Source organism: Gobio gobio, assembly GCF_949357685.1.
Source record: "Gobio gobio genome assembly, contig: scaffold_108, whole genome shotgun sequence".
NCBI lineage: Eukaryota > Metazoa > Chordata > Actinopteri > Cypriniformes > Gobionidae > Gobio > Gobio gobio.
This window is the reverse complement of record NW_027645595.1, coordinates 73,657-88,446: the sequence shown is the minus strand read 5'-3', so window position 1 is coordinate 88,446 and position 14,790 is coordinate 73,657. Positions and strand designations below refer to the sequence as shown.

The window sequence follows — 14,790 nt, the reverse complement described above, 5'->3', positions numbered from 1 at the left end:
ACACCTAACAGTCTTCAGTCCTAGCACACCCAGCAGTGTTTCAGCTGTATATGTCCGTGAAATTTCACGGATTCCTGTATACGTCCGCATACGTGAGGTTTCCGGGTTTTTCTGGAAATATACTGTTCCGTGTTACTCTGATCCGCTTTTTCCCACATACATCCGGTAAACATCAAATTACACAGGAGTATACCATGCCCGGATAGTGCCGGATTTCAGTGTTTTCATGCAGTGATGGAGATGCAACATTGTTAACATTAATTTTAATGATTTTCTTGTTTTTAGCCTTCAGGTATTCCTTATTAATTGGTCCTTACTAACACTTATACTCATTGATGGTCAAATGTGACCATACACCTTAACTATTTTTCAATTAAATAAATGTTCTATATTTTAGTTTAATAATATTTATTTAATATTTTGAGGAGATCTTTTGGTATTAAATAGGCCTACTATTTGTGCAATAATTATGGTCCATTAATGACCATTTAATTAATTAAAATATCTTTCTTCTAATATTTTTCTTAATTAGTTAATAACTTACATCCTAATATTTTTAATGATACTTATATAAGTACACACAAGGGAATATTAATGAATGCGAGCAAATATAATTTCAGAAAGACGCCCACCAGTATCGTGTGAATAGACATCGCAAAATGCCAGCTTTGTCGAGTATTCTCATAAGAGCAGTCTGAAATGAGTAAAAAATGTATTGCGTAGTGTTCAGCAGCGGTCTCTGACAGATGTTAAAAGACGCCAGCCTTCTCAAGAAAAATAATCAACTCTGCCCCTTCCTGTAGTGGGATTTAACACTTTCAGACGAGTCCAACTTATCATCAAGCACCCAGATATTTATAGGTCCTCACAACCTCAACATCGACCCCCTCTACAGAGATCAGTTGGAAGGTGAAGTCTGAGCCTCCAAAAGTCCACCACCATCTCTTTGGTCTTAGAGGTGTTCAGCTGTAGATGATTAGCCATAAGGTTCCTGCATCACTGTCCACTCAGTACACTCAAAGTCCCTCAGGGCATCGTCTGCCTCAGGTGACCATTTCCTAAATTAATGTGTGGTTATGGGTTGTCTTCTCACAAGTGGTTTATACTGGGGCAGTATCAAGTTATGTTCAGATTTTCCCAGTGGTGGCAGGGGGGTGGCTCTCTCACAATAGCATAAAAGAGATTTTTTCCCAGTAGGGCAATTCACATTGCTCTACATCCCCGGAATTTACGCCTCAGTTCCTACGGTATTGGATGCACAATACTGGCGCGTCCCATTGAGCAGTGAGAAATCAATTGCTCCTTTGAATAAATAAGGTTTCCAGCACCAGTTTGAGAATAAGAAGGTGTCATATCCATGGTATATTTAAAAAGAGAAATAAAAATAAAGCCAGTTCATGACCCCTTTAAGTTCATTTAAATTAAAGCATTATTTTTTTTATAGCCTAATTAATGTTGAAATTGATAGCTTTCAATTATACTGTAATGTTGAATGTCTATCAATAAACAGCAGATGCTGGCTATTTTCACAGTTTGCGTTAGCCAGTAGTCCACGGCTAATAATAAACACCACTTTAACATGATATCTAACTAAAGGAAACGCTTTTAATACACATTTAGTAACAAAGTTAAACCATGCCTGTTTTAATGCTAGTAAAAGTGTGAGTACAAAGAAACGATCCACCCGCATGACTCTCAGCCATGGTGCCTTCATCTGTGCTGATCTGCGTCTCGAGCAGATGATGTAATTCAGAGGGAGGCGTGACCATGTCTGCTGAACGCTCCAGTTTATTGGCTCCACCCCCCATATCAAAACAGTGCCATGAAGTGAAACACACAGAAAAGTGAAGCGCAAAGGGGAAACAGTATCGCAAACTCACATTTGAATGAAACGCAGAATAAAAGGAGCGTTGCAAATAAAATCTATTTTATTTTTATTTTGCAATTCTTTATTTTTGTTTGCAAATCTGTATTTTCTTTTGCAATACTTTATTCTTTTGCAAATATATGTGGCATTATTTTGACTCCATAAATATAGACCATAAGGTTTAAGAGCGGCAGACATTTTTATTAGGGTATGTCGTTTTCAGAAAATACTCAAAAATGGGGGAATTTACTGTGAGTAATTCTGAAGACCTTGATGAGCTTGTTCAGTTGTGTTTGAGTAGGGTTGGAACTAAACACTGCAGGACAGTGGCTCTCTAGAACAAAACTTGCCTACCCCTGGCCTAGACTGTTCAGAAGAATTAATACATGTAATCTGTGTGATGATACAATTGAAAAAATTTGTTTTAGCTTTGCTCACATCAACACAGTCAGAAAATTCTTTCAAGCTCCTGATTGTAAATGGTACCTAATAAGAATTACTATTGCTGTTTGTTTTGTTCTCAACACAGACTACGTAGTTGTAATCTCACTGCTCAGTGTTGTGAGAGTTTGTCTTCAGCTCTACAATCCTCAAACTCTGTCCTGAAAGAGCTGGACCTGAGTAACAATGATCTTCAGGATTCGGGAGTGAAGCTTATTTCTGATGGAATGAAGAGTCCAAACTGTCAGCTGGAGATACTAAGGTTTGAGTTCAAATACTTTTTTTTTTTTTTTGCAATAAGTTAATTATTTAAAAACAATCACACTGTTAAGATTTATTCTATATTCAATTACCTTGTTTTTCTTCTTCAGATTTCCCACATGTCATCTGACTGCTCAGTGTTGTGAGAGTTTGTCTTCAGTTCTACAATCCTCAAACTCTGTCCTGAGAGAGCTGGACCTGAGTAACAATGATCTTAAGGATTTAGGAGTGAAGATTCTTTCTGATGGAATGAAGAGTCCAAACTGTCAGCTGAAGATACTAAGGTTTGAGTTCAATTACTGATGTGAGAATCATTGAGCCTACATTTACATAAAACAATACACTGATTTAAAATTTGTAAGTTTTTCTCCACAAAGCCAATAATAAATAAATAATTAAAATTAAGATACAATTTATACAAAACGAAATTCACTGTAAAGAAATCAATTCACTTTCTCAAAAAAAAATTACTTTCTATAAAACAAAACTCCAGAATCATTTATTTAGAATGTAGTCAACAAAGGCCTATTATATTTAAAATTATCAAAAGATTTGACTACACTGCAAAAAATGCTCTTCTTATTTAGTTGAAAATTGTACTTATCTAGTAAATGCATCTTGATTTAAGAATGTTTAAATATTTAGACTAGAAACAAGACACAAATTACTAAGAAGAGCATTTTTTCTAAATTTTTTGTACTATTTTTTTATGTTTTTGAAAGTCGTCTAATGCTAAAAAAATAAATAATAAATAATTAAAATTAAGATAAAATTTATACAAAACGAAATTTAAAGAACTTTAAAGAAAGTAATTCACTTTCTACAAAACAAAAAAATTTACTTTCTACAAAACAAAACTCGATATTAACTCGATAAAACAAACTTTGATATTAAATAAAAAAATTACATTAGGCTATAATATATAAACATCAATATGAAGAAAAATAAGTTTGACTGGTACTATATTTATAGCATCTGAGCAGACATTTGTGAATAAAAGCTTTACTGCTGTGACACTAGGCTCTTTTACAATAAACACATTATAATCTGTCCAAAACAGGCCAAATAAATCTTGTCTAAACAGTGTTGCATGTATGACATGCAGCAGGATTCATATTTAAACGGTCTTTGTGCATTTAATATTCACAGTTGCTAACAGAATAAACTTAACAGAATAAAGCCTACCTTATAATCAGCCCTTGCTTTAAGAAATGAACAGCTTTTCATGAGGAGAATTATGGCTCAATGCGTGTCAAAACGATGCAGCTGAAGTAACGTTACAGCGCTTCACTAGATGTGTTTGTATGAATTGATGTGTTGGCGTCGATTCTGGATCGTCAGTATTTGAATCTGAAAGAGCTTGTGCTCCGTGGGCGTGGTTGCATTAGCGGATAATGAAGTGGCTGGCAAAAGATTGACATCTATCACTTTTCAACCAGATTACATAAACACAGCATATTTGTTTTCGATTTGGTTTACGTTGTTTAAAAACCTGACATTTCAGTGTTTCTTTAGACATATATCTCATGTTTGTGAGACAAGTATTCACTAAGCTAGAGGTCCTTTTCTGAAGACTATCTGAATTAATGTCTTTGAGAGAGGCTGCAGATCACACATCATGTTTGTTTTCTTTATTTTGCAAAAAGCTAAACACTTTGTATTTATTGTGACTGTACACAAAAAAATAGAAACTTAACAGATCATAATGATGTATAACACTTGCCTGAATGATAAAAAACGTTTCGGTTACGGATGTAACCCTCGTGCCCTGAGGAGGGAACGGAGACGTAACATTAGTGACTAACGAATGGGGGTTTCGCTTAGAAGCCTATAATCTTCGAGATCTTAGAAAACGCCCAATGGCAGTGCCAATGCCATAACTCCGCCCCACAGCATGGGTATAAATAGGAAGTAGGTGGCAATATCGCATTACGTTACCTGCTGAGGAGCCAAGACTGAACTCCCGTTCCAGCAAGCAACACAGCGGATGTGGTAAAGGGACGTTACATCTCCGTTCCCTCCTCAGGGAATGAGGGTTACATCCGTAACCGAGACGTTCCCTTTCGTTCAGTCACTACGACGTAACGTTAGTGACTAACGAATGGGGGTCCCAATATAATCACGCCACTCAGCTGTCTTCCAGTGCCCTGCGTAAGTGCGAGTGCCCTGTCGTAAGACTAGTACGGACGAAGGACTCCCACTTAACACAGGAATACCAAGGTACACTGGGAAGCATATTCCAGTGAGGAAATGCCAAGATGCCTACCCGTAGGGAGGACTTAGAAAATACACATATGACCCGCTAAGGGCTGCATATGGAAAACTCTGGGGTACCAGCCGAAGGTGGATTTTTAACCCCAGCGGTGGCAGGCACTTGCCAAGGGAAAGACACCTGCTCACAGAGGAGGCTTACGGTGGAAATACTCGTGTTGGGGTCGCCGGAGGGGAACCATGCACACGGGGCACCTGGCTGAACACGAGGGTCTGGGCTCGAGAGAGGGCAGACTGAACTGGTGTCAGCTTAAGAGATTGCAGGAGGAACTCAGGGCTTTCGGGGAAGCTTACCTGAGGAGAAATCGCACGTATCCAGTCCGTGGAGTGAAATGGCGAGCAAGCGAAGACACCTGAGCCTGGTCCATTACAGGCCACTAGTAGAGGCGAGTACATAGTCGGACACTGGCTCCACTCGGAGATTGTAGAATCTGGCGAATGTGTTAGGTGTCGCCCAGCCTGCAGCTCTGCAGATGTCTGTTAGCAAGGTGCCATGCGCTAGAGCCCAAGAGGAGGCCACACTCCGGGTGGAGTGGGCCCTAACCCCAAGGGGACATGGTCGACCTTGCTGCTGGTAAGCCAAAACAATGGTGTCCACTATCCAGTGAGGCAGCCTTTGCTTTGAGAGAGCTCTTCCCTTCCGCTCTCTCCACCATAACATACAAAGAGCTGGTCTGAGGTCCTGAAACACTGCATCCTATCTACGTAAGCGCAGAGAGTGCGTACTGGACAGAGCAGTGCCAAGGCTGGGTCTGCCTCCTCCAAAGGCAGCGCTTGCAGGTTCACCACCGCCCGGTTCGGAACCAAATAATATAATATGAACACAGTCCAGCAGGGGCACAGGGAGGGGGGAGCAATCGAACTCGGGTTCAGTCCAGGCAATCGAACCAAGTGTGAAAGCACCCTCAAAGGGGGACCTCTGCAGAGCATCTAAGACTACTGAGAGGTCCCAAGAGGGTACGAGGGGAGAACGAGGCGGATTTAGTCTCCTCGCTCCCCTGAGGAACTGAATGACCAGGTCGTGCTGACTTACCTTTTTGTCCCCCAAGAGGTCGTGGTGGGCAGATATTGCGGCACGTAAACTTTAAGGGTGGATGGAGACAGCCTTCGCTCCAACCCTTCTTGGAGGAACGAGAGCATGGACCCGATCGAGCATTTCCAGGGGTCTTCTTGGCGGGAAGAACACCAGGTGACGAAGAGGTTCCACTTCAACGTATAGGCATGCTGAGTGGACTCTGCCCTAGCGGAAGTGATGGTCGCCACCACTGTAGGTGGTAGGGAACTCAAACCTGCCGCGTCCCGTCCAGAAGCCACACGTGGAGGTTCCAGAGGTTGGGACTCGGGTGCAAAAGGGTGCCCCGTCTCTGAGTAAGGAGGTCGCGTCTCAGAGGAATAGGCCAGGGAGGGGCTGTCGCAAGGAGTAAGAGTTCGGGGAACCAGGTCCGGCCGTGCCAGTACGGGGCGACCAAAAGGACCTGCTCCTTGTCCTCCCTGATCTTGCACAAGAGCTGTGCGAGAAGGCTCACTGGGGGGAACGCATATTTGCATAGGCCCCGCGGCCAGCTGTGCGCCAGTGCATCCGTGCCCTCGGTCAGGGAATAGAACAGGCTGCAATGGGAAGAGTCGTGGGAGGCAAACAGATCTATCTGTGCGTCGCCGAACTGTTCCCAAATCAGCTGGACCATCTGGGGACGGAGTCTCCATTCTCCCGGAAGTGGCTGAAGCCGTGAGAGCTCATCGGCTGCACGGTTCAGAACTCCCGGAATATGGACAGCACGAAGGGACCTCAGGCGCTTCTGACTCCATAAAACGAGATGGGGGGCGAGTTGAGACATACGGCGGGAGCTTAGACCGCCCTGGTGGTTGATGTACGCTACAATGGCCGTGTTGTCTGTTCTGACCAGTACATGTTGACCCTTCAACAACGCTCAGAAGCAGTGCAGGGCGAACCGTACTGCCAGCAACTCGAGGCAATTGACATGCAGAAGGCGCAGGGGTCCTGTCCAGGAGCCCGCGGCTGCTTGTCCATTGCACATGGCACCCCAACCCGTGGCAGAGGCATCAGTCGATACAACATGTCTGGAAACTCGTTCTAAGGGCACACCGGCCCGTAGAAAACTGAGGTTCGACCACGGGGTGTATGTCTGGAGGCAGGCCCGGGTTATTTGGACCCGGAGCGTGCCAGACTGCCATGCCCATCTCAGGACTCGATCGCGAAGCCAATGCTGAAGCGGTCTCATATGAAGCAATCCGAGCGGCGTCACCACGGCTGCAGATGCCATATGCCCCAGGAGCCTCTGAAACAGTTTCAGTGGAACCGCACTCTTGCTCTCGATTTGACGGAGGCAAGTCAGCAGAGACTGCGCGCGCGCGCCCCCGAAAGCTGCGCGTACATGGTGACCGAGTCGATGTCCATAGCGAGAAAAGAGATCCTCTGCACTGGGCAGAGTTTGCTCTTCTCCCAGTTGACCCGAAGGCCCAGACGGGGCCCCGACGGGCTGGAGTGTTGGAGCACTAGATCTCTGTGTTCGCACACCAACGCTCGAGAGTGGCCCAGTATGAGCCAGTCGTCGAGGTAGTTGATTATGCGAACCCCGTGCTGCCGGAGAGGTGCAAGGGCTGCCTCGACAATCTTTGTGAAGACGCGAGGGGACAGAGATAGCCCTGTAGGGTCTTAGGGTTACATATATATTTAAATTAAAAATTAGCTCAATAGGGAATTATGGGTATTAATATTTAGGGATTTATGATTAATCATAATGGGTTATAATCTAATCACAAATCTCCAAAATCACCCAAAATGGGAATACCTAACCTCGGTATTTATGCAATATATCATATATATATATATATATATATATATATATATATATATATATATATATATATATATATATATATATATATATATATATATATATAGTTAACAACAATTTATTGTAATTAACTACAGATATATCTATATTAAATAATCACAGAATAACCTCTATGGAGCTGATTCAAAATTCCTCTCCGTTCCGTTTAAAGAACGAGCTGTAATTCTTTATCCACTCACTAGGTCTATTCTTCCTACCCAATTTTCGGGAAGTTTATCCCTCTGGCCACAAAGGACAAACTTTCCGAGTTATGGTATTAATTAAAGCATTCAACGATGCTTATAAGAGCTTGTAGCTTAGATCTGACATTAAAGGGACTCGTGTTCTGTGAGCAAAACAATGACAATCAAAACGTGGATATCATGGTTTTAATAAAGATTAATACTACGATTACATATGACTAAATAAAGAATACATGTATTTACAGAATAGTGGGAAGAGGAGAAGGGAAAGGATGAGGAGGAGGGAAGAGGAGAAGGGAAAGGAAGAAGGGTTTGATCGTGTCCGATCCGACACCTTTTCCAGACATAACCACTAGAGCCAGCAAGAACCATATCACCTTAAACAGGGGTACAATCTTAAAACGCATCTAAATTTAGGTAGAATTGATACTTGCATGGTTTCTTGGTGTTGTGTAAAGCAAGATGCGTGCGTTGGCGTTTCTCAGAGTGTTCGTGCGCTGAAGCGCTCTCTCCGTTTGGTTCTTCCGGAGCTTCGTTGGTCCGCGGGAGTTTTAAAGGTGTTTGGGAAGGGAGCGTCTTGGAAGGGAAAGTTCATCTCGTCCGGCTGAGTTCCTCGGGTGAGGGAACTGTCCTGGCTGATTAGCATCTGATTGAAGCTCAGAAAGGGCCATCTAAAAAGGTCCTCTGTTCACACTCTAGCTGGTCATTAAACAGTCGGAGGTGATATTTGACTTCATCTCGGCCGGAGGGACAGGCTCGATCGCACCCTTCGCCAGCAGGGTGGCAACCTCCGCACGCATGACGGGGGCGTTGGCCCCGACCATGGTATGGCGGACTCCCCTGAAGCGGGGAGGAGCCTGCGCGAACTGAATCGCGTAGCCAAGTCTGATAGTCTTCGCGACCCAGCGGGACAGTCCCGGAAGCTGAAGCCAGGCTCCCAGGAACTGCACCAGCGGGGTCATTCGGACCACAGACATACCCAGGGTGGGGCAGCGAGGCAGCGTTACCGGCCCAGACATGGGAGGCTGTTGGGTGTCCCGGTGTGGGGGCACGGTTAACGGCTGCGTCCTAACAGAGGAGACCAGGGAAGGACGTGCGTTCCACTGGGGTCTGCTCTGAGAGGAGGCTGGCGACAGAGAGGGATGCGAGTGGCGGGACCCGGGGGTGGCCCTGCTGCCATCTCCTGGAAAGAACTGCCCATCCCTGAGCTGTCCGAGTCAGGAGCGCGGCTTGGCCTGGCGTTTTTTCCCGGGTGGAGGCTGCTGCATGGGTGGCGCATAGGTAGAGGGAACCGCGGGAGGGCGTCCTCGGCGGCGAGCAGACTGAGGCACCTGTGCCGGCGGTGGGGTGGAGGCAGCAGCTAACCGCCAGGGCAGGATATGTTTTATAGCCTCAGTCTGCTTCTGAGCGGCTGAGAACTGTTGGGCGAAGCTCTCAACCGTTCCGCCGAATAGCCCCTCCTGGGATATGGGTGCGTCGAGGAAACGGGTTCGCTCGCCGTCACGCATATCGGCCAGGTTGAGCCATAGGTGTCTCTCCTGGACCAAGGCAGTGGACATCACCTGACCCAGGGAGCGCACGGTCACCTTCGTCGCCCGGAGAGCGAGGTCGGTGGCGGCACGCAACTCATTGCTGAGGCCTGGGTCAACTTGGCCCTCGTGCATGTCGCACAGCAACTGGGCTTGGTAAGCCTGGAGGGTTGCCATTGCATGCAGCGAAGCGGCGGCCTGCCCCGCAGCTCTATAGGTCTTCACCACCAGAGATGACGAAAACCTACAGGCCTTGGAGGGGTGCTTTGGGTCACCGCGCCAGGTCGAAGCAATCTGAGGACACAGTTGCATCGCACCCCTTTAGCCACGGCTCCATCAAGAGCGGAGAAGGCGGAGGAGGTCACCAAACGGTCACGGGAAGACAACGGTTCTTCCAGGACCGCGCAACCTCCTCATGCACCTCGGGAAAGAAAGGTATTGGAGGGGTGGCCGGACGGGTGTTTGAACGCGCCGCCCCCAAAAACCAATCATCCAACCACGAGCGCTCAGGTCGTTCCACTCCAGTGGAGGGTTCCACTCCAACCCAAGCGTCGTGGCTGCCCGAGACAGCATGGCTGTCAACTCTGGGTCCGACTCGGGCAATGCTGGCACACCCGAAGGCGGCAGCACAGCCAAATCATCATCCTCATATGACTCCAGCCCACCTTGTGATGCGGCGATTGACATCTGCTCGTCCTCCGCAGCGCCAAACGCGACAATCGGAACAGCAGGAGCCGGCCCCAATGTACACGCCTGCACTCTCGGCGGGTTCGGTACATTAGAGGGGGGTGTGGGCCGAGGCATGAGCGTCTGAGCTTTATTCCACACCGTCACCCTCAGGTCACCCTGGCCACCAGCCAAAGTGCCGCCTCCGGTGGAGACCGCAGATTGGTGTGTGCCAGAGGGGACTCTCGCTCCGGCATCAGCACGGAGGTCACGGAGTTTCGACCGTAACACCGAGATGATCATGTTCCCGCAGTGGGAACATGAATCATCCACGAGCGCTGCCTGAGCGTGCTGAAAGTCCAAACACGTCACACAGCGCTCGTGCCCATCAGAGGGCGAGAGAAATCGACTGCACACCCAGAAGTGCACGGGCGAGACATCCTGAAAAGAACGTGCCACATACAAGCTCTTTTGTGAGAGGAAACATTGCAGTCGATGCTGAAGCGCCCAGGGAACACACACCAGCTGGATGCAGACCACTGCACAGATCAGCAGGCAGGAAGTATGCGATCACTGGAACGCGCGTCACACCAACACCGACTGGAAAGCTGCTCGTCTCGAAGAAGCTGACAGAGTCTCAGAAGGCTGTAAGGAGTGAAGAGGTAGATACTCTTGGCTCCGAAGCAGAAACGTAATGCGATATTGCCACGTACTTCCTATCTATACCCATGCTGTGGGGCGGAGTTATGTATGCAAATTCCGCATGCCCATGGCATTGGCACTGCCATTGGGCGTTTTCTAAGACCTTGAAGATGATAGGCTTCTAAGCGAAACACCCATTCTTTAGTCACTAATGTTACGTCGTAGTGACTGAATGAAAGGGAACGACAGTTATTTGAGTCTCTTTGGCACTGATAAGAAAAAAAGAGAGCCGATCGCGCCGGCGCAACCGCTGACTCGAGAGGGTTAAATATCAAATGCATTTGCGCCAATAATAGACTGCGCCATTGACTACATGAAACCAGGTCTAAAGTCATGGCGCAATATTTGTTGTTATTTAAAAAGAGAGTTAGTAATATGTGCCAGCATCTAGCTAGTGGCCGTGTATAGGACAACCTTAGCATCTAATCAAATTGTGAAGGTTGTGATGTAATCGTAAAACTATACATTCTGACATGCTCTGTTTGAGAGTGAAGCATGGCACTGTATTCATTTACATACAAGCAACTCACAATCCTGTTTCCAGTGTTTCAGAGCAAATCAGTTCACAGTAAATCAGGTCTCAAACTCAAATCCTGGAGGGTCAATGACCTGCAGAGTTTAGATCCAACCAGCTCCAAAATACCTGCCTGGAAGTTTATAGTAATCCTGATGACTTTGGCTATGTTAAGACTGTCAGTCCAAATCAGATTTTTTTGTGCATATCCAATTGAAATCCAATCAGATTAAGCAAGTGTGAATGGCAAAAATTCACATGAAATCTGATTTTTACAAATCCGTTTTGAGTTACATTCATATGTAGTTATAACTCCTATTTCTGGAAATTTGTTTCAGTCTGACTGCTCTGATCGGATTTTGCATGGTTTATGTGACTCTCTCGCGCTATGTAAACGTCAGAAGTTGTTATAGGACCCCTCCCCGGGGCCAATATGTTTGCTTCTCGGCCGTAGTGAGGGCCGGAGAAGCCGGAGGTAAGATCTGATGAACCTGACCCAACCCAACATTTTCAAAACTTCATACCCACTCTTTTTTTTTAACTAGGATACAGTACTACAACCTACAACACTGCATACTTTGCCAATCCTGACGATCGCAACATTTCAATACAGATTTTTTTCATCACTCACACGCACAGACATGCCTATTTCATGCACACACACGCACCACCTCCGCCCCCATTGTAATCTGTCCCCTGTATCATAAGGCTTATCAAATACTGTCTCTATATGTTTCATGATGTTTGCAAACTCAAGCTCTGTTTATAATTTCAATAATCTCAAATAGTCTTTGTATACTGTACGTTTCATGTCTTCTACACTGTACGTTTCATGTCTTTTTCTTTTGTAATGTTTGTGTGTTTTTGTTGATATTTGGAAAAACGTAATAAAAAAATAAATAAAAAAAAAGTTGTTATAGGAAACCAGCTGAAAGTCGCTACAGAAACAAGGTTGTGTTTTTGCAAAGTTGCAATACACAATGTTGACAGTCAATAAATGAACAATCGGATTTGGACTGACAGTGTGAACATAGCCTTTGATTAGCTGGATCAGTTTTAATTAGGCTGGAGCTAAACTCTGCAGGGCAGGGCAGTGGCCCTCCAGGAGCTGAGTTTGAGTGAACTGCAGTAAATGCCACACATGAACTCCTGCAAGTGAGTTGAAAATTGTTTATAAATTTTCTCAACAATTAAGAAGCATTATGGTGTGTCACTGGTGTTTTATTGTCATTAGCTCCCTGAGGTTCCCTTTCAGTCGGTCACGTTCGACGTATGTCGGAACTGACCGACGAATTGGGATCTGATCTCAGAGACCAATCTACTTCGAGTGTATTAAAAACGAGCCAATGGAGATTGGCATGCGATCCACGCATTCCACGCACCGCCCCGCAGCGCGGGTATAAATAAGGAAGTGGAATGCTTGATCATTGCCTTTTTTTTCGGAGCCGAACAGCGTCATTGCTGTGTCTACGAAGAGTGTTATTCGAGTCTAGTGAGAAGGATTGCTGTTCCAGTGCGGGTGTGACGGCGCTTTTCAGCGGGTGGCCGCTTCAGAGGAGATAAAGAGCTGGTTTTGTTGGTTGGCTGGGCGTTTCCATTTCTGAGTGCTCACGCAGGCTTGCACTATCTGAACTGCGTGAGCCGCGGTCATCTCCCTGAGTGCTTCAGCACTGAAAGAGCGGTTTTCCTTTTCTAAAAGAGCAACACGGTTTGACCCTGCGTCTTTTTCAAGATGTCATTCAAACCGTGAGTTTCTGGATGCGGTTGTTTCCTGTCCTCATTTGACGGCCACGATCTCTCTCACATATAAACATATGTGATTGCGTTCGTGGGTGATCCATGCTCTCTCAGGAGAGCATGGTCACGTCGGCGCGTTGTTCGTCTCACCTTTCTCGTAAGGGCTCGAGCGTTCAGCGCGCCGTGTGCCGTCGAGCGGCGGCTGACAGCGGGAGTTGCCACGGCAACCCAGCGCGTCACTCGGCACTCTCTAGATGCGCGGTCCAGACTATGAAACCTCAAATGGGGTTGAGTCCCTTTCCTTATTCCCTGATCTAGTTTCTTTTCTGGTGCATCAGAAAAGGACTACTTAAGCTAATAAACTTTGGTGGACCTGAGGATTACAGTGGGGCATCCCCGCCGGGTACATCTCTTCGGGCGCCAACTCCTCTATCGCATCATGAGCATGCCGAGACTTTGTTCGTGGGTGGTTCATGTTCTCTCATGAGAACATGACCACGTCTGTGCGGTGTTCGTCTTGCCTTTTCATAGGGCTTGAGCGTTCAGCGCACCGTGTGCCGTCGAGTTTGACGGCCACGTTCACTGTTTCACATGCCTGCTGGTAGCTTACAGATGGGATTGCTGGTCCTTTTAAAACAAGGAGACCTAATGTTTCATTTGTGGCTCTGGCAGAGGACAGATGTCAATTGCTGCATCGGAGAGAGGGCTGTTATGCACTGGAAATGATGATGCTGAGATTCCCACTATAATGGTGTGTGCTCTTGCTGAATCAGATTCAGAGTTGACAGCCATGCTTTCCCGGGTGGCTGAGGCGTAGTGCAACGCTTAAATCGCCTTGCCTACCCCCGTGCCTTTTTTCCCGGATGGGCATTGGAAAAATTAGCAGTATGGAACTATTTGGTGTCAAAACATTGAACACCAAAAGGGCCAAAATCTGTATAAATTTTTCCCTCTCTCACTACCCTCTGTCCTGCATGTACGAGGGTAGTCCTGACCCAGGGGTTATGCAGGAACTGCATGCGGTGGTGGACTTCGCTCTCTGGGCGACGGAAGTCACTGCACGCTCCCTGGGTCAGGCGATGTCCACACTAGTGGTCGAGGAACCTGGGGCTAAACCTGGCAGATATGCGTGAGTCCGACTAAGTTCGGTTCCTTAACGCCCCTGTCTGTCAGGCTGGCCTCTTCGGCGACGCCGTCGAGTACTTTGCCCAGCAGTTCTCGATGGCCTAGAAGCAGACAGAGGTGGTTTAAAAAAAAAAAAATCCTAATTCGCAGCACCTCTGCCTGCTTGTCGCCGAGGGCGCCCCCCCTGCGTCCTCCTCCGCCCCTGCGAAACCCAGGCAGCAGCCTCCATCTGGGAAGCAGGGTGCCGGACGTAAGGGAGGCGCCCAACCCACTCAGGGCTTGCTAGTCTACAAGCAAGCGTAAGGGCAAGCGGCCCTGAGATGGGCAGCCCAGGGAGAACAGGAGCTGCTCCGAGGGAGTTGGTGTCCGCACCCCTCCCTCACCCCCCCAGAGGAGGACCGGGGGCCCTGACTGGTGTCAATACTCTGCCGCTGGCTCTCCGGAGTCCAGCGGTACCCACATTTTCAGAGCAGTTTCCTCTCTCCCTGGGCCCCAAGAGGGCCAGGTTGGCAGTGTGCGACGCCCCCGGGCCTTGTCACTTCTTTCCTCCCCTCCCTTCGCCAGGGGGCAGCAGTGTGGGCACCGAGAACGCCCCCGGGCCTTCTCACCCACACTCTGC

At 47.0% G+C, this 14,790-nt stretch overlaps 1 protein-coding gene across 1 annotated transcript in view; it reads left to right on the top strand.

The window, feature by feature from the left end:
* Positions 1-14,790, top strand: part of LOC307122484 (NACHT, LRR and PYD domains-containing protein 3-like) — a gene marked incomplete at both ends in the record, with an annotated part of 71,837 nt that overhangs the window by 31,451 nt on the left and 25,596 nt on the right. Inside the window, 2 exons of the mRNA XM_079846463.1 lie at positions 2,397-2,570; positions 2,680-2,853. Coding sequence (XP_079702589.1) covers positions 2,397-2,570; positions 2,680-2,853 — 348 coding nt within the window. The remainder of the gene's footprint in view (positions 1-2,396; positions 2,571-2,679; positions 2,854-14,790) is intronic.